A 21,502-nucleotide genomic window follows, 5' to 3' on the forward strand; every position below is an offset into this window, starting at 1 on the left:
TTGCTTGTAGCCTGATTTACTGAGCCGACTGGAACATTTTGAACATCCTTCTAGGTTATTAAGAATTAAATAAGGTACATTAAAGGCTGGTGTTTTTAACTGTATCAAAGTTTGTATAGTTTCTTTGTAAAGATTGTAAAAAATTCTGATTTTATGGTTTATTAATGATATAATTCGGTTGAAAAACAACTTGGATATTATTTTTTTTTTTAGTTTGATTGCGAATAGGCCTAAAATATTTTTTTGAGATATAATCACAAAGTTTTTGGCTTTAATTTTTATTTAGCATTTAAGAGGCATTTAAGTATAATTAATAAGTGGTTGGAACAAATGAAGTTAGGGCCTGGGGATTTGGTTTAATTAAAACCTAACATTATATGAAAGTGTTATTTTTTTCCGTATGAAATTTAATACTAATTTATTATTATTGTTGGATTGAAGATTTTACACACACGAACTTGTTTTTTGGAGATGCATTTGGTGTATTTTGAATTAGCTTAAAAAGGTTTGGTAATTTTTATGAAGTTAAAATATATTACTGTTGTTAAAATATATTTCAGTAGTAGATTTAGGAATTATTTACGATAGTAGTATACATTACATATACACCCCCATTGTATGATAATTCCTTCACTAATAATAACGACTAAAACAGTTAACAAAACAACTGTACCTCCTCACCCCCAGCGTTAACCAAATTAAACTAAACGTTAGCGGTTGAACTTGATAAACCAACACTACACGCAATAGCGGAGTAAGACAATGAAACTTTTTTAATGTATCCGTGAAGAGGGTGGGGGGAGATTGTAGTGTAGTGTAGTGGCGGATTCACCCTCTGCACCCCTGGAGCATGCGCTGGGATGCTGGGACACATCTGACAGATCAGTGTCGTGCGAGGTGTCCTAGGGTGCGGGAGTGTTGTGTACGAGAGGGTCTACAACCCCACATGGATCCCCATACACTCCTCGTCACAACCATAACAGGTGAGTTAGAGTACAGGTGAGGGAGTGGAATAGAGAATGAGGAGATAAGAGGCTCTAGATGTAAACTCGAGAAAAATTCTGGGTTCCAAAAGGTTGTTTGCGAGAGTATATATTTAACATTAAGATAAATACCACTACGCTATAAACTTAGATTATATATATTTCTTACAAATGTCGGCGGTATCTTCTAACCTTGAATTACTCCGTCCACATGGTCTTAGGTATATTTGTAGAATGTTTCAATGGGGCTGGTACATAAGAATGGACATACTGATGAATTTTAGTAGTAGAACTTGGACTCGAACCGGAACCCTTGACTTCACTACTTTTATTTCACAGTACATCGTGCTAGCTACTAAATCACTGAATTAGGTACAGTTCCGTAAAGATTTCTATTTTAGAAACGTAAAATGTAAAATTTAAAATATGAATACTTGAGTAATAAAAACAGTATTTAAAATCCTATAAATGTTTATGTCATTGTAATGGAACTATGCAATAACTTTGCTTTTTAAATTTCAGAGATGTATAGAACCGAAATTCCTGTATAATCTGTAATGTATGGTTTAGAAAAAAGCAATCCCTTATGTTTGATATTTGAATCAACCTCTAAACGATTATCAATCCATTATAACTAATTATAATTCATACATCAAACATATAGCACTATGAAGACTATAGGATTTGACCGTTTTAAGTGTTTGTACAATATACTATAATTAATAATAACCAAAATTATCTGTAAATTTAATGTGTATAACAAGCACCTTTACTACCAAGGGTTGTATATAGTCATAGTTTTATATTCCAAATATGAGTTTATTACATATTTTAGTGTATCACAATTTATATAGGTTAGTATTAATTCTAAATTAAAAATTATACACCGTTCTTAATTATTTTAGAACTATTAAAACAGTTGTTTAAAGAACATTTTAGAATTGAAGTTTAATATCGTACACTAATATTTATGTTTCATAATTAGAAGTGGTGACAATTATATACTAACGTATTTGTTTACTTAAATATAATCTTATACCTATAAACAACACTGAGATAAGCACAGGAAACTAATCACATCCGTCAACACAAATTACAAACTCATTATGTCACGATAAATATAAAATACTGAAAACTATAATATTTCAATTTTTCCAAACGAGACACAATTACGTAAGTTGAGTTTATTAAATTATCAATAAGGAGTCGAGATGTTTGTTTGCAGAACTGTTTGTTGATCTGTCAAAGCTGCCCAACTTCCTGACAACTCCGCCAAACTTTACCCTTTATTGTTTCAAACTTCAAGCTGGGCCCAGTAAGTAATACTTTGGTGTTTTAGACGGTTGGAAAAGTTTGTGGGAAACAGGTGATAGTATTGAAAATATAAACAATTTATATGTATTAAGTTTTTAGTTTGTCGACGAAACCTTTCCAAAGTGTATGTGTCAAATTTAAAAACGTTTGGAGTGATAGATATAGTTACTACAAAAAACTGCGGTACGAAAGTAATTCTAACAACAGCACACCTTTCGAAACAAAAGCTGGTGCCTTGTTTCCCACTTCGTGTTTAACGCTTGGGTTCAACCATGTTCAACCTATCCTAAGACGTGTTTGAAAGACCACTTTATATTAACTGTATGAAAGAATATAATGTGTAACACGAGTGAAAAGTGCCTTTGCTGCACTCAAGAAACTTTCCACACCCGCCTGCGACTCGTGCGTAAGCATTTCTCTCATGTGCAGTAAAGTGCCACTTCGCACAATAGTTACACAAATAAATATGTTTCGGTGACTGGATTAAAAATACAAAAAGTAACAATAGCAGGTTTGCTTTACTAGCCTGTTTTAAGCTACTCAATAGTATTTCTGAGTATTTACTTCTTTAAAAAACTTTGTATTCCACAACTATTGTTGTTTTTGAAATTATAAAACTGGAGATACCTGATATAAACCTGTATATTTTATTTGTTTACGATAACATAAATTGTGATTTCAATACAATTTGAATATTTCTTACTAAAATTATAGGTATGAAAAATAGTATAAAAGTACAATAAAATTGTTGCCTCAGCATAAACCAAACGTATAGCATAATAATTTAAATTCCTATTCGCAATAAATTACGGTTTAATCAAATCTATAAAAGTATAAAACAAAATACTTACATAAGAATAATATTTTAATATCAATTTATAAATAAGTGGCTAAAATATTTTACCCTCTGCTAAACTATTTTTCCAAAGAATGTAAACACGTACCTATCTGCAAAGGTAAAAATAAAACCCCAATGTCTAATAGATTAATACTTTGAGGTAAAAGTTTGTCGATCTAACTAAAGTATTCACAGCTCTATAAATGTGTTTGCATTATAAATATTAAATACCCTCAAAGATTAGAGAAGTAACAAAATTTGCAAAGTAATTAAAACATGCATTCAATTTTTATTTCAAATCACGATCCCTGCAAATAATTGTTTACCCCAATATGATGTATTAAGCTGTTTTACATACGTTTTTAATTGGCGGCTGAAAGCTACGTTTTGCTGGCCTTGCCAGCTGTCATCGTCATTTGGGGACCGAGCAGGTTTTTCCCTAGGGCCACAAAATCAGCTGCCTGCTTACTTTCTCAAATCATGAATGCATATTAAATACACAATAAGTATCCATAGCATTGCAATAGAATTGTTTTATTGTCACTCCTTCCTAGCAACTATTCATTATTACTTTTGCTGATTCCTCAAATTATTTCTTCACATAACCTTAAAGTTGTACTTGTGTTGTATCAGTGTGCATTATTATTGTGTTGAATAGTGGCATTAGGGTATAGTGTGGTAAAAAATAGCGTTCGTACCACGGATCGAAATCTTTTTCGTCCCAAGTATATAGTATTAAACATCGTATCAGTTTCTCAAAGACAAATTAATAACTACAAATATTTTAAAACAGATGACACAATACAATTCCTGATTCCAAGAGAGAGTCGCAAATTCAAGCCAAAATATCAGATCTATCAACCAAGGCTATTCAATCCAACTAACAATGATAGTATATAGATTACACTAAACATAATAGAGTTCAAGTAATTAAAACAAGCCAGGTGTTTGTATAACATGTTTGTGCAAGTCTCTATAAACGGTTTGATGAGAAGACATGAGTTTAATAAGTTAAATCCCAACTTCCCAACGCTCGCGGCTTGCTAAGAAACGGATTGTTTACCAGCTTCTAAATGAGCTCAGGGATTTTATCTGGAAATTAATTCACTCCATTTTAGTAATTTCTTGTAACAACGGCATTCTTTACATAATTAATTAAAGGTGTTTAAAATTACCTATAAATCGGTTTTGAAATTTTCAAATGTCAAAAAATGTCTGGCCCTACTAAAACATAAATAAAAATTATGATTCATGTTTGCAACTTTAAAATTTTTTGTTTATAATTAAGTTTTGGTTTAAAATTTAAATACAATTTTTTTTACGAATAATCTATCATAATTTTAACTGAAAACAATCGTGTTTCCTAGTTAGTAATACAAAAACTGTACTTAAATTGAAACAAGTGCAGATACTTAATATGTAAAAATATGATGAGACTTAAGCTTATTTATGGTAAGATAAGTTCTACGAATTTTTAATTTTAGAGTGAACTTTTAGTTAACAATGTATAGGAGATGGAATTTTTACTTAACCTAAAAGGTCTACCGCAATTACGTATATACTATTTAAATTCAACTAGCTATAATTTACTATGAAACTAAACACGTTTTTCATAATAATTTTACAAACACTTAAATCCTGACGGTTTAAAACAATAATTAATTGAGTGATGAATATATCGAAAACATTTTTTCTTAAAAAAGCACAAGACAGTGTATCAATTTCGTAATTAAGAAGTAAATCATGATAATTACATTTAATTTATGTATGGACCTGCATTATATTTTCACAAAACAGATTTCAATACAACAAAGACCAACATAAAGTTACAGAAATATACTGCACTCCTCATTCGTACATTATAAAATAAATTTAATATAATGTAATTAATGGTTATCATCAAATTTTATTTTAGTGAAACTGTAATGTACCAAGAGAAACTTGTAGCAAATATATTCAAACTTGTTATTAAGTTTTCTTGAGTCTCAAAGGAACAAAAAAAAAAAAATAGTCTTATTTGTCAAAGTCAAAGATAGAGGTGGTAATGAGTTAATGTTGGAGTGTTGGGATCAGACGTGCGTAGCCTACATGACCTGAAAGTTAACTGGTTAACTCTACCAGCAATACCCTCATACCCTAGTCTATAAACCCAGTATAGACTGCTTGGTTAGTTGAAGGTGAGAATGAGTTAATGTAGGAGACCTGGGATAACACCTGCGTAGGCTACGTGATCTGAGAGTTAACTCCTAGTTACTCTACCGCCAAGACCCTCACACCATTCCTAGACACCCAGTATAGACTGCTTGGATAGTTGAAGGGGAGAATGAGTTAATGTAAGAGAGCAGGGATCATACGTGCGTAGCCTACGTGACTTGAGAGTTAACTGGTAGTTACTCTAACACCAAGACCCTCACACCCTAGTCTAGACACTCGGTATAGACTGCTTGGTAAGTTGAAGGTGAGAATGAGTTAATGTTGGAGTGTTAGGATCAAACATGCGTAGCCTACGTGACCTGAGAGTTAACTGGTAGTCACTCTACCACCAAGACTCTCACAACGTAGTCTAGACACCTGGTATAGACTGCTTGGTTAGTTGAAGGTGAGAATGAGTTAATGTTGGAGTGTTAGGATCAAACGTGCGTAGCCTACGTGACTTGAGAGTTAACTGTTAGTTACTCTAACACCAAGATCCTCACACCCTAGTCTAGACACTCGGTATAGACTGCTTGGTAAGTTGAAGGTGAGAATGAGTTAATGTTGGAGTGTTAGGATCAAACATGCGTAGCCTACGTGACCTGAGAGTTAACTGGTAGTTACTCTAACACCAAGACCCTCACACCCTAGTCTAGACACACTGTATAGACTGCTTGGTTAGTTGAAGGTGAGAATGAGTTAATGTAGGAGAGAAGGGATCATACGTGCGTAGCCTACGTGACTTGAGAGTTAACTGGTAGTTACTCTACCACCAAGACCCTCACACCCTAGTCTAGACACCTGGTATAGACTGCTTGGATGGTTGAAGGTGAGAATGAGTTAATGTTGGAGTGTTGGGATAACACGTGCGTAGCCTACGTGACCTGAGAGTTAATTGGTAGTTACTCTACCATCAAGACGCTAAAACCCTAGGCTATAAACTCAGTATAGACTGCTTGGTTAGTTGAAGGTGAGAATGAGTTAATGTAAGAGAGCAGGGATCATACGTGCGTAGTCTACGTGACCTGAGAGTTAACTGGTAGTTACTCTACCACCAAGACCCTCACACCCTAGTCTAGACACCTGGTATAGACTGCTTGGATGGTTGAAGGTGAGAATGAGTTAATGTTGGAGATCTGGGATCAGACGTGCGTAGCCTACGTGACTTGAGAGTTAACTGGTAGTTACTCTACCTCCAAGACCCTCACACCCTAGTCTAGACACCTGGTATAGACTGCTTGGATAGTTGAAGGTGAGAATGAGTTAATGTTGGTGTGTTGGGATCGAACGTGCATAGCCTACGTGACCTTAGAGTTAACTGATAGTTACTCTACCACCAAGACTATCACACCCTAGTCTAGACACCCAGTATAGACTGCTTGGATAGTTGAAGGTGAGAATGAGTTAATGTTGGTGTGTTGGGATCGAACGTGCATAGCCTACGTGACCTTAGAGTTAACTGGTAGTTACTTCACCACCAAGACTATCACACCCTAGTCTAGACACCCAGTATAGACTGCTTGGATAGTTGAAGGTGAGAATGAGTTAATGTTGGTGTGTTGGGATCGAACGTGCGTAGCCTTCGTGACCTGAGAGTTAACTGGTAGTTACTCTACCACCAAGAACCTCACACCCTAGTCTAGACACTCGGAATAGACTGCTTGGTTAGTTGAAGGTGAGAATGAGTTAATGTAAGAGAGCAGGGATCATACGTGCGTAACCTACGTGACCTGAGAGTTAACTGGTAGTTACTCTACCACCAAGACCCTCACACCCTAGTCTAGACACCTGGTATAGACTGCTTGGATGGTTGAAGGTGAGAATGAGTTAATGTTGGAGATCTGGGATCAGACGTGCGTAGCCTACGTGACTTGAGAGTTAACTGGTAGTTACTCTACCTCTAAGACCCTCACACCCTAGTCTAGACACCTGGTATAGACTGCTTGGATAGTTGAAGGTGAGAATGAGTTAATGTTGGTGTGTTGGGATCGAACGTGCATAGCCTACGTGACCTTAGAGTTAACTGATAGTTACTCTACCACCAAGACTATCACACCCTAGTCTAGACACCCAGTATAGACTGCTTGGATAGTTGAAGGTGAGAATGAGTTAATGTTGGTGTGTTGGGATCGAACGTGCATAGCCTACGTGACCTTAGAGTTAACTGGTAGTTACTTCACCACCAAGACTATCACACCCTAGTCTAGACACCCAGTATAGACTGCTTGGATAGTTGAAGGTGAGAATGAGTTAATGTTGGTGTGTTGGGATCGAACGTGCATAGCCTACGTGACCTTAGAGTTAACTGATAGTTACTCTACCACCAAGACTATCACACCCTAGTCTAGACACCCAGTATAGACTGCTTGGATAGTTGAAGGTGAGAATGAGTTAATGTTGGTGTGTTGGGATCGAACGTGCGTAGCCTACGTGACCTGAGAGTTAACTGGTAGTTACTCTACCACCAAGAACCTCACACCCTAGTCTAGACACTCGGAATAGACTGCTTGGTTAGTTGAAGGTGAGAATGAGTTAATGTTGGTGTGTTGGGATCGAACGTGCATAGCCTACGTGACCTTAGAGTTAACTGGTAGTTACTTCACCACCAAGACTATCACACCCTAGTCTAGACACCCAGTATAGACTGCTTGGATAGTTGAAGGTGAGAATGAGTTAATGTTGGTGTGTTGGGATCGAACGTGCATAGCCTACGTGACCTTAGAGTTAACTGATAGTTACTCTACCACCAAGACTATCACACCCTAGTCTAGACACCCAGTATAGACTGCTTGGATAGTTGAAGGTGAGAATGAGTTAATGTTGGTGTGTTGGGATCGAACGTGCGTAGCCTACGTGACCTGAGAGTTAACTGGTAGTTACTCTACCACCAAGAACCTCACACCCTAGTCTAGACACTCGGAATAGACTGCTTGGTTAGTTGAAGGTGAGAATGAGTTAATGTTGGTGTGTTGGGATCGAACGTGCATAGCCTACGTGACCTTAGAGTTAACTGGTAGTTACTTCACCACCAAGACTATCACACCCTAGTCTAGACACCCAGTATAGACTGCTTGGATAGTTGAAGGTGAGAATGAGTTAATGTTGGTGTGTTGGGATCGAACGTGCATAGCCTACGTGACCTTAGAGTTAATTGGTAGTTACTCTACCATCAAGACGCTAAAACCCTAGGCTATAAACTCAGTATAGACTGCTTGGTTAGTTGAAGGTGAGAATGAGTTAATGTAAGAGAGCAGGGATCATACGTGCGTAGTCTACGTGACCTGAGAGTTAACTGGTAGTTACTCTACCACCAAGACCCTCACACCCTAGTCTAGACACCTGGTATAGACTGCTTGGATGGTTGAAGGTGAGAATGAGTTAATGTTGGAGATCTGGGATCAGACGTGCGTAGCCTACGTGACTTGAGAGTTAACTGGTAGTTACTCTACCTCCAAGACCCTCACACCCTAGTCTAGACACCTGGTATAGACTGCTTGGATAGTTGAAGGTGAGAATGAGTTAATGTTGGTGTGTTGGGATCGAACGTGCATAGCCTACGTGACCTTAGAGTTAACTGATAGTTACTCTACCACCAAGACTATCACACCCTAGTCTAGACACCCAGTATAGACTGCTTGGATAGTTGAAGGTGAGAATGAGTTAATGTTGGTGTGTTGGGATCGAACGTGCATAGCCTACGTGACCTTAGAGTTAACTGGTAGTTACTTCACCACCAAGACTATCACACCCTAGTCTAGACACCCAGTATAGACTGCTTGGATAGTTGAAGGTGAGAATGAGTTAATGTTGGTGTGTTGGGATCGAACGTGCGTAGCCTTCGTGACCTGAGAGTTAACTGGTAGTTACTCTACCACCAAGAACCTCACACCCTAGTCTAGACACTCGGAATAGACTGCTTGGTTAGTTGAAGGTGAGAATGAGTTAATGTAAGAGAGCAGGGATCATACGTGCGTAACCTACGTGACCTGAGAGTTAACTGGTAGTTACTCTACCACCAAGACCCTCACACCCTAGTCTAGACACCTGGTATAGACTGCTTGGATGGTTGAAGGTGAGAATGAGTTAATGTTGGAGATCTGGGATCAGACGTGCGTAGCCTACGTGACTTGAGAGTTAACTGGTAGTTACTCTACCTCCAAGACCCTCACACCCTAGTCTAGACACCTGGTATAGACTGCTTGGATAGTTGAAGGTGAGAATGAGTTAATGTTGGTGTGTTGGGATCGAACGTGCATAGCCTACGTGACCTTAGAGTTAACTGATAGTTACTCTACCACCAAGACTATCACACCCTAGTCTAGACACCCAGTATAGACTGCTTGGATAGTTGAAGGTGAGAATGAGTTAATGTTGGTGTGTTGGGATCGAACGTGCATAGCCTACGTGACCTTAGAGTTAACTGGTAGTTACTTCACCACCAAGACTATCACACCCTAGTCTAGACACCCAGTATAGACTGCTTGGATAGTTGAAGGTGAGAATGAGTTAATGTTGGTGTGTTGGGATCGAACGTGCATAGCCTACGTGACCTTAGAGTTAACTGATAGTTACTCTACCACCAAGACTATCACACCCTAGTCTAGACACCCAGTATAGACTGCTTGGATAGTTGAAGGTGAGAATGAGTTAATGTTGGTGTGTTGGGATCGAACGTGCGTAGCCTACGTGACCTGAGAGTTAACTGGTAGTTACTCTACCACCAAGAACCTCACACCCTAGTCTAGACACTCGGAATAGACTGCTTGGTTAGTTGAAGGTGAGAATGAGTTAATGTTGGTGTGTTGGGATCGAACGTGCATAGCCTACGTGACCTTAGAGTTAACTGGTAGTTACTTCACCACCAAGACTATCACACCCTAGTCTAGACACCCAGTATAGACTGCTTGGATAGTTGAAGGTGAGAATGAGTTAATGTTGGTGTGTTGGGATCGAACGTGCATAGCCTACGTGACCTTAGAGTTAACTGATAGTTACTCTACCACCAAGACTATCACACCCTAGTCTAGACACCCAGTATAGACTGCTTGGATAGTTGAAGGTGAGAATGAGTTAATGTTGGTGTGTTGGGATCGAACGTGCGTAGCCTACGTGACCTGAGAGTTAACTGGTAGTTACTCTACCACCAAGAACCTCACACCCTAGTCTAGACACTCGGAATAGACTGCTTGGTTAGTTGAAGGTGAGAATGAGTTAATGTTGGTGTGTTGGGATCGAACGTGCATAGCCTACGTGACCTTAGAGTTAACTGGTAGTTACTTCACCACCAAGACTATCACACCCTAGTCTAGACACCCAGTATAGACTGCTTGGATAGTTGAAGGTGAGAATGAGTTAATGTTGGTGTGTTGGGATCGAACGTGCATAGCCTACGTGACCTTAGAGTTAACTGATAGTTACTCTACCACCAAGACTATCACACCCTAGTCTAGACACCCAGTATAGACTGCTTGGATAGTTGAAGGTGAGAATGAGTTAATGTTGGTGTGTTGGGATCAAACATGCGTAGCCTACGTGACCTGAGAGTTAACTGGTAGTCACTCTACCACCAAGACTCTCACAACGTAGTCTAGACACCTGGTATAGACTGCTTGGTTAGTTGAAGGTGAGAATGAGTTAATGTTGGTGTGTTGGGATCAAACGTGCGTAGCCTACGTGACCTTAGAGTTAACTGATAGTTACTCTACCACCAAGACTATCACACCCTAGTCTAGACACCCAGTATAGACTGCTTGGATAGTTGAAGGTGAGAATGAGTTAATGTTGGTGTGTTGGGATCGAACGTGCGTAGCCTACGTGACCTGAGAGTTAACTGGTAGTTACTCTACCACCAAGAACCTCACACCCTAGTCTAGACACTCGGAATAGACTGCTTGGTTAGTTGAAGGTGAGAATGAGTTAATGTTGGTGTGTTGGGATCGAACGTGCATAGCCTACGTGACCTTAGAGTTAACTGGTAGTTACTTCACCACCAAGACTATCACACCCTAGTCTAGACACCCAGTATAGACTGCTTGGATAGTTGAAGGTGAGAATGAGTTAATGTTGGTGTGTTGGGATCGAACGTGCGTAGCCTACGTGACCTGAGAGTTAACTGGTAGTTACTCTACCACCAAGACCCTGACACCCTAGTCTAGACACTCGGTATAGACTGCTTGGTTGGTTGAAGGTGAGAATGAGTTAATGTAAGAGAGCAGGGATCATACGTGCGTAGCCTACGTGACCTGAGAGTTAATGGTAGCTTAAACTCAACACCACGGCCCAAATATAATTACTTTATACATGCAGGGAGCATCTTGTTTACTATCGAGATGTCGTCAGTTTTTATTGGTGTAAACCATATGTTTTAAAACCCCTTCAATGGTTTTAAGGATTCATAAGGGATTATGATGGACTTCAAAACAAAAATGTGTTATGTGTCTGAATCCTAGTGATGCCATTTAGCGTTTTAACTTTCCATAATGCTCATTCTAACTCTCAACCTTCCAAAAATATTTATTTACTCCACTCGTTTGAAGGTCCAGTTATTTAACGTCAACGTGTGTCCTAAACGTAATGGAAGATATAAAAAGAAATCCTCCAATGATTGCAATTGCAATTTTATTTGTAAAAGTTTTTGGTGGTAAATGTTTAATTTATTTTATTATAATTAGCTAGCCGTGTATATAAAGCATTATATGAATTAATATCTATGAGACTTTCAAGATTAACATTATTGCTCTACCGAATAACGCACCTCTACTCAAACTTATTCTTATTGCGATAAATGTACCACTAAAATACCGACATTCTAAAAAGAAAATTAAAGACAAAACACCACCAATATCGACAAAGATTCTGTTCAAAGTATGTCCAGTATTCCAGAACACAAGATGTAATCGGTCCAAGTTACTCTGGCAAACTTTCCTCTATTAAACTCCAGACAGACTTTGGAAACTAATTGTTTTCACGCCTCGAGTTACTAAATAACGCTTGAGATTATTAAAATTAATTATGAGTTTTCTATCATGCGGTCGATACGGTTTTGGAGTTTCTTAATTAATAATTTAATTATAAATAGATTTACATACTAATATATCTTATAAATAGTAATGATTTGGCTATATGATTGGTTATAGTATACTAAAATTCGATTTAATCAGTTGATAAGTTTATTTATTTATTCAAGTACAGAAATTAACTTTACAAAGTAGTTTCCAACAAGCTGCAGAAGCCTCACAAGGCTTGTCTGCAGCTAACTAAAGATAACAAATCATATTCGTCATTTTTGAAATATATTTGAAATAGTCTTTTTTTTAGTTTAGTTGCATTTTAAGTTAACAATACTTTACTTTTAAATGCTTGTAAGCATGTTTCAAACGCTCATTAAATACCTTTCTGTAAAAACGTTCAAACGTTCAAACTGCTTTTTCGGTCAAACTTAATTTTTGGCAAGTACCAGTGTATCCTTGATTTGTTTTTACACTTATTATTATTTTTGGTTCCTCCACCATAATTTCATCATTAATTGCATTTCACTTCCAGCCCCTTCATTAAAGCCGCATCATTAACAGTTTTGTATCTCATCTGCGCCGCTACAAAGACCTGGTTCACTATTAACACAAGGAGGCGTCATTTGCTACCTGTGGATAATACATACCTCATCAACGTAGACACGTCGACTGCCTGCCTTTGCGTCGTTATTGAATTATAGCTACCTTCATCTTACGTATAAACCTACCATTTACCAGTTTATTTTATTTTATATATATATATATTTAACATATGTAATCAGAGCCGAATTTCTGAGCACTGTAGTTAACAAAATAATGACAAATTAAATGTCAACTTAACATCAAAACAAAATTAGGAAACTATTCGATGAGGGCTGTATTTTTGTATAAGGACAATAGTGTTACCTGAACAACTTAAGGCATGAGTTTAAATACTGTACCACCTTGGATTTAGCTGCGTATAAGAAAATCTGATTCACATTCAATATGACGTCAGTCAATTATCTTGTCATTATTTATAATAGTTTATATTTTAATTTTTACTTGATAGTGCCTTTAGCAACTAAGCTGCATATTTTGAATGCCATAATATATAAATGTAATTTCTCTTATATTAGGTACCGGTACTAAATACGCTAAGTTACGTGCATATCAGGAAATATGTTTTATACCAATTCTTACTTCTATAAAAAATATTTTTGGAAACACGATTAAAACATTTTGTGTTAATCATTTTTCTTACGCATGCATTTCTAAGGCAAATGTGTATTAAACTTGTATTTTAAGTCTAATCAAGGTAATCTTGCATTGCAATTACATGCAGCTGTTTACAATCAAAGATAAAATAAGGATCTTCTCTAAGCTGGCGTGGTATTCCAATTGACACAGGGATAAGGAAATATATGTAAATATAGGTATAACTCTATTCCATGAACGCCATATTTTTCATTCAAATATACAACCAACGGTAAATCTCGTTGACAAAACATACATATCTCACCTACGGGATGTACAAACGACGAATTAAACATTAATAGAATATTCCCCGGTGATATAATGCAGGTTCGGGCTTCAGCTGTATTTAAAGCGAGAACAAAAGGGTTTCATGGAACAAAAACTGCATGGCGAATCCACATGTGACCGATTGGGATTACGGTTTGAGAAACAAAGGTTTTAGGACGTTCCACTCCGCACCGCAACATTGTATGAGCCACATTGTTTAAGTGCTAAACCTGTAGCCTACCTTACAATGGCGAAAAGCGGTTTTGTACTATGTGAAACACTGAATTCGAAAACTCACAGTTGTAATGAGTTGTATATCGTGTTTTTGTTAGTATAAGTCCTTCCAAGAGTTATTTTAAATGTATTTTTGACATAGTTCAACAAAAAAGGGTGTTTTCAATATACGAATTAGGGGTCTAAAAATAGCTCTTATTTACTATATGCAAAAAATTAATATTAAATTTTTATAGATGCAGAATTCGTCCTGTAAGTTTGCAGAAGAACATTTTCTTTTGTTCCAATTATTAAGTAGCCATAAAACATGGTTGAAAGTGATTAGTGTCTATGATCGTGTTAGATATTATATTTCACTTTAAACATACCCCTTTATTGTCATTTAAATATTTAAATACAAAAGAGTTTCAGCAATATGAAGCACATTTATCTTTTTGTTGGCGGAGTGATAAAAATTGACACAATAGGTGTCCCTATGGAACAGAAAAACAAGGGAGGACCTTTTTTGTATTTTATAATGATGAATAGACTAATAGTATGAACCCTACATATGACGTAAAATATAAATTAAATATAACATTAAAATATAGTTCTATAAACGGGCATAAGGTATTTTCTTGACTCTCGCTCATTTTTCTTTGCTCAGTTAAACATGTGTTCGGTCCGTAAAGAGTAACTTGCTCTAGTGACGAAATATTTACCTAGTATTACTGTATTTAGATGTGTTTATACAGTATATTATTTTCCTTTGATGGAAAAATCAAGAACATTAATTTTTCTTAAGAACAAAAGTAGTTTGATGGGAATACTTTTTGGTAATTTTCACCTCATGATAACTAAAATACTAAGAATTTAGAATTTTTTTTTATAAATGTTTTATTCCTATACCCAAATTATCAGTTGACAGAAATCAATCAACCATACCCCCTTATACTTCATCTATTTATTTACATAAACGTTTTTTTAATTTAAAACGATTTTTAGCTTAATTTCTTCACTTGTTAAGATTAATAATTCTTCCTAAACCACATCTTTTCTCAGCCAGCAACTAACTCTGTATATCCAGTGATAGTTCTTCATATGTTTTGCAAGCAGTTGGGATGAAGAATAAAAATAATACTAATTCTTATAGACTTTTTCATCTTAAGCTCACAATCATGAGTTTTGACATAATAGATTCAAATTAATTCTTACTCATAAAAACAAATCGAATAGTCAACTTATCAGCAGGATATTGAGCGATTCCGCAAGTGTGTCTACCACAAACCACATAATCCGATTCGTCGTCGAATACAAACCTTAATCATCTCGCACCGCAACTAACTTAACACCAGTCCTTGGTTAGCAATACCGGTTAACATCTACAGAAACTGGTAAGTAATAGCTTTGACAAAACATTCATTAGGCTTGGAATATTCCGTGAAAATATCTGCAGCAAAAACAGCTGTTTTCAAAACATTTGTTGCATGGTGAAAACAATCAGCTGGAGCTGAGGACATCAGCTGTAGATTTATAAGCCTGTAGCATTTGTCTGCTGAATTTATCATTTTTATCTGAAAATATTCCAAATAAAAAAAATGTTATATCATTTACCTGTTGTTTAATTTAAGTTAGTGCCTATAGAAATACACACTCATAGACCTGTGTCTTAAGGTCTAAGATTATTTTTATTACATAGGTGTATTGCATGCATAATATAATTAAAAGAAGCCCAAAAGCAGCAGCCACACAATAACAAGAATCAAATTTCCCGTTCTTGAACTCACATCAGCTGAACTCTTAAAATTTCTCTAATTCAAAATAGTACCGTTATATAAAAAATACCATTTCGGTACTTCACTGTATACACATCTTAAATTTTTGCCATCATTCATATCCCAATTGTTGGAACAGTTCGAATACCTTAATAGTAAAAACAAATATGTTTTCCACTCTACATTGGAACAATATTTATTTTGTTACTACTATAACTTTATTTGCACTCACCTAAAACATTTTTTAGAAACATATAATTGTAAACTATCAAATTAAAAATTCTAAGTGGTTAGTATTACTATGATATGATATAAGCTTTAATGCGATTTCAGTCAGTTATCAATTACAGATTATGTTTGAAACACATATCACTTTGAATATGAAGCAATATCCGAATATTGGAATTGTAACGATTTTCTTCAATCACAGGTATTAGGTTCAGAGGAATTTATAGGATAACCCTATTTATTGGTATATAACCACAACACTAAACAAACCTTTTCTATAACAGCAAAGGTATTAATTTGGGATATTAGTTATTTTTAAAACTACACTAAAGTAAATGTTATATCAAAGTTTTATTATCTTTTATTTTTTACGAAACAAACACATGGATTACAGACTGTGTGAACTATGCAAAATAAAAATAAAATAGTAGGTTATATATTGTTTTAGAGCATAGTAAGTAAATTTTCAATTTTATTTATCTGTAGAAGCTGCAGTTTGTTTTATTTGGTTATTTAGCTTAACACTACTATTATCTGAATAACATTTACCTCTAAAAGGGCAAAACTTCTAAGTTGAAAATAATCTTTATATGAACTCTTTTATAAAGTAGTTCATATACAAAGTTCTACTTAGCGAAACACTACTATACAATTGTACTACTTAATATGCTGACCTTCCCATCAATTTTTATATTTGAATCTTTGACCTTCTTTAAAAAATCGACAATGTTTCATATTAGAGAGTCATCTCACCACAGCTTCAATCTTAGAAGAAACTTTGACTTACCTATTCAGTGGTGATTGATCCCGTCCCACATTTCATAAAAACCAATCATTCTCCATGTGTATCCGTCTTTTTAATTCTCTTCCAAGCCCAATCAAGGGTGAACATGATTAAAAAAAAATTAAGCATAGTTTGAGGGAATATTTAGTTGATAAGGAATTTCACAGGATTTCTTCGTTTTTAAAATGTAAATAGTTTGTACTTTTTGAAGTTAGTACCTTTATTTTAATGAATCTGATTTTACTTGTTTAGTTTTAGTGACTTTTGCCCTGTACATTTATGTATTATTATGGGAATAAAACATTCTGATTCTGATTCTGGAAGAACTTAACTTGCTCAGAATAAAAAACACTTAGAATCTTATGTAAAGGTTATATTTGGTCAAACTTCAGTTAGCTAAAAATAAAGTGGAGTATTCCAGCTTATTATTCATTTCCAATTTGTATTTTTTAAGCTTCAAAAATTTTTCAATAGTAGTATAAAATGGTATCCATTTAAAATTACCATAACTCACAAATATAAAAAAAGCAAATATAAATTTCCCCTGCCTAGTGTTAAATGTATAAAAAATATTCCTAATACTATTAATGAATACGTGATAAATATTCCTATAAGAGGACTTCGCTCTATATATTCACGCCCAACCAGGCTCAACCTTGGTCAGCCATTCAACCATGGTTGTCCGCCATGGTTGTGGTTGGTTCAGGCTGCAACTGGGCCTATTTGAGCGGCGCTGTATGCATCCAGACCAGATGCAGTTATTGATCTATCTGTATCCGCCTCACTGATGTGCATTTTTCAACTCGCTGCAATAATTACATTGCTTAACATGATATGTTGCATTGGATTACGTGTTTTTGATTATTTTGTTGTGAGTGTTAAATGGAAATACGTACTACTAATACACAAATATTGGGAATAAAAATGTTGCATGAAACGGTGATCACTGAGTGTTAAAAATATTGTAGAACAAATTTATTAAAATATATCATTTTTGGTTGGAACTGAAAACTATTGAAAAACGAAAATATGTATTAGATGAAACTTACTTTAATATTTAAGTATATATTAGCAATGCAAAGAACCAAAATTCCCTTTTAGGAATAGCAAAATTATTAAGTTAAAGTTAATAAGTAAGCTCATCAAGTAAGTACACGGAAAACTACTAGATTTGACCCCTCCTTGAATATTAAAATGTATTAACTTCGCAAATCACTCAAAACTATCATTTTACTAAAAACACTGTATTTTTTTTATTTAAATGGAAATAAGTAAGTGGACGAAAATACATTAGATAGACACCCACTGAGGGATCAGCAAATTTTTAAAATGCAAATGGTTCAATTTTGTATAAAGAACAGCCTATCTTTTTTTGTATGACATAAAACGAAAAAAACATGGAACCTACATCAAAACATTCAACCTGAAGTAAATAAATGTATAATGAAACGTATGGCAATAATAAGCTAATAAGATTTTGATAACTGTTATGATTTTGTAAGAAGCTATGTGAATGCATATATCTCGTATATATCGGTTAACTTACTAGGATAAAACAGTTTTACCTGGCATAAAAGAGATTTTTTAATAACCAGATAATACAATATGCGTAACGCTGATTTATGATTCCCTCCTTTTTATTGGGGCTTTTGCTTTCTTTTCATAAAATATCCAAAATGTTTTAGGATCCATTATTATTTTGTTCAAAATGTCAATCACTCTATTTAGATATCATACTTAATCTCAATAAAGAAATTATCATTATAATAAGCACATATCATTATAATTAGCATTACAATGTTGCTACAGATATGTTTGCCACAACAATACTAAAATGAACTTAATCCATCCAAATTTTGACAATACATAAACCTGTGATGGTAATAGGTATAAAGTATAGTCAGTGTCCGCAGTGATACATGGTTCTTACAATGGCTTATTGGCGTATACAAACACTAAAACACCACTTAGCCTAGTTTCTGCCCACTTGGACCGTAGTAACTTACCACATACCCTTGTCTTCATTTGGCACGCTTCTCCACTAGGAAAATATACAAGTTTCTGATCATTGATTTATTCACATTTTGGTGATTTAGTTTTAAGTTGGATTAGTTTTTTGTCCAACATTTCACATGGGATCTACTAAAAGTGAGTTTCTAATTACAGTTTTTTGTTCTACCTAGTAAGCCTTAACCCTCCCAGTGTTACTTGACGAAAATTCGACAAGCAGCACACTTTGTATAGTGTTACTTGTCGATTTTTCGACACGCAGACATCGTTTACGGCGAAGACTCTATGACTGACTGAATCGGATTGAACTGGATCGAGTTAGGTATCGTTCTTTCCGTAATATTCTAAGCTTTCTCCAGAGGTCTGTCTCTAAGCGCTATTCATTTTAGTTCCGAAAATATTGTAGCAGACAGCTGACGTGCGTGTATTTGTAAACAGCTAGGTTCCCCCGGACCGATGACTGATGTGTTTTATTACGTTTATCATTGTTTTAGTGTTAAAAATCAACGACGATTATAAAATTAAATGAGGAATTGTTACCCAGTTGAAGAAATTGCTACAAATTAAGTAATGCAGTTAAAGTAATCATACACAACAACTTAAAGTAAACTACAATTAAGTAAACTTTTGTTTTTGGACTTCTTATGAAATTACTGATGCGCATTTTGCCATAACTATACCTAAATAGTATTGGTATGGTTACTCTAAAGATGTCTCTAGTGAGGAAAAATGAGCATCAGGGACATAAAAAGATAACGAACTAAAGGGAACTGGCTAAAAAACATGAAGAAGGGTAATTAAGATATTTCCTTTACTAGATGAGTTAGACTTAAGTCCTGATTTACGTTAGATATATAATAAACGTATCATTTTATTTTTGGGGTTTTCTATTAAAATACTATATCCAACCCTTTGGCACTGGAATTTTGAAGGTTAGCTACGTATTTTTTAAACGTTTAAAGTATTCGATTGAAACTTTCTATATTCCTAAAACCAAATTCTGATTTAAACTACTTTCAATTTTTTAAATCTTAATAGAAAGTTTGTGGCAAGCCTAGTTGCAAGGGCACAGATTGAACCAAACGTCGCGGCTCGAATATCGTTAATCAAGAACATATTTTGGCTATGTAAAATGGTAATTATGTGAGTGTTGCATACCCACGATAAGTTGTAGGTATATCTTTAGTTGTAGATCCACTAGTCCATCTTAAGTTGAAAATCCACCAGTCCACCTTAAGTTGTAGGTCAACCTTAGGTTGCAGATCCCCAAGTCTACCTTAGTGGTAATCCACCAACCCACCCTAAGTTGTAGATCTACCAGTCCACCTTAAGTTGTTGGTCAATCTCATCCCCCAGTCTATCTTAAGTGGTGGGCTCACCTAAGTTGTAGATCAACCATTCCACCTTAAGCTGTAGGTCAACCTCATCCTCCAGTCTACCTTAAGTGTTAGGCCCACATATCCACCCTAAGTTGTAGATCAACCAGTTCACCTTAAGTTGTAGGTCCTTCAGTCCACCTTACTTTGTAGGCCAAACTTAAAAAGTCATCTAGAATACTAGGATTAATCACTTAAGTGAGAAGAATTTCCTCTGTTTTGAAAAGCTCACTGTAAACCATACAATTTTATATAAAATTATAAAACTAATTTTAAACTTATGTTTTGTACGCTACCGTTGGTAAAACCTTAACGCAATAACCAAATTGATATTTTCAGAGCATTAAGATACGTTTTCTTACACTAACAACCCAAGGTTAATATTTTAAAATGAATTGATGTACCGGATACTTCTAAACTTATACAACCAATATTAGGCTACACTTAAACAAAACTATTTACGATAAACAATAAATCGAGCAACACACGTGGATGGTTTAGACTGAATAAACCACGGAATCGGTGGTGGGGAAGTTGAGAAGCTGGGGTTTGTGGTAGACCACAGTGTGAAGAGTAAAGTGCTCAGACTAAACCTTGCAAGTTTAACTAGGCACTGGTTAGTCATTCCGCTGTTTATAGCTTCGCCAAACCGATTAAGTTTCTAATTACATTTTCAATTTCTTGTTTAGTTTCTTAATCAAACTTTGTTGTTTATAAGTATGTTTAGAGATGGTAAAAGTGGAAAATACAATCTAAAGCCAATCAAACATTTACATTCTAGTTAGATCCCGTTCCAATCAATTGGAACACTGCTTTTAATCTGGAGTAAAATTAAAAAAGAAGTTTAGTAGAAACTGCGTGAGAAGATAAACACTAATAAGATTTATATAATTTGATGGAAATATAAACATCAATAAGTACTAGGTAAGTTTATATCTAGGTTGTTTGTGGTAAAAAATACAATTGGTGAAACAACTCACAAAAAAACTGGCTTTTTGTAACCAAATGTTTTTATTGGAACATTCTCATAGTTTAGAATCAAACACAAAAGCCAAGTATTTTCACCTGATTCATGAGTCAATAACTAAATGAGGGGTATTTTACAATTAAGTTTCTGTTTAAGACAAATTCCAAGCAAGATTCGTACGATTAAAAATTATCAAAGACAGCTGAATTTGGTTTCAAACGTTTAAGCCTTTTAATATTGAATCAGCTACCTCATAATTACCAAGTAAATACTATCAGTACTCATTCATCAAGCTTGTAGTTAAAGTC

At 35.3% G+C, this 21,502-nt stretch overlaps 1 protein-coding gene across 5 annotated transcripts in view; it reads left to right on the forward strand.

Annotated features, from left to right (window-relative positions):
- The first annotated feature begins 897 nt into the window (after nt 1–897).
- Nucleotides 898–21,502, forward strand: part of LOC128994141 (cell adhesion molecule Dscam2-like) — a 125,231-nt gene continuing 104,626 nt past the window's right edge. For all 5 annotated transcript variants that reach the window (XM_054418444.1, XM_054418447.1, XM_054418443.1 and 2 more), the window contains exon 1: nt 898–983. In XM_054418444.1, the coding sequence (XP_054274419.1) occupies nt 947–983 (37 nt within the window). In that variant the 5' untranslated portion in view covers nt 898–946. The remainder of the gene's footprint in view (nt 984–21,502) is intronic.

The sequence above is a fragment of the Macrosteles quadrilineatus genome, unplaced genomic scaffold, assembly GCF_028750875.1.
Source record: "Macrosteles quadrilineatus isolate MER2022 unplaced genomic scaffold, UCM_ALF_1.0 Scaffold_5__1_contigs__length_97177068, whole genome shotgun sequence".
In the NCBI taxonomy this organism is placed as follows: domain Eukaryota; kingdom Metazoa; phylum Arthropoda; class Insecta; order Hemiptera; family Cicadellidae; genus Macrosteles; species Macrosteles quadrilineatus.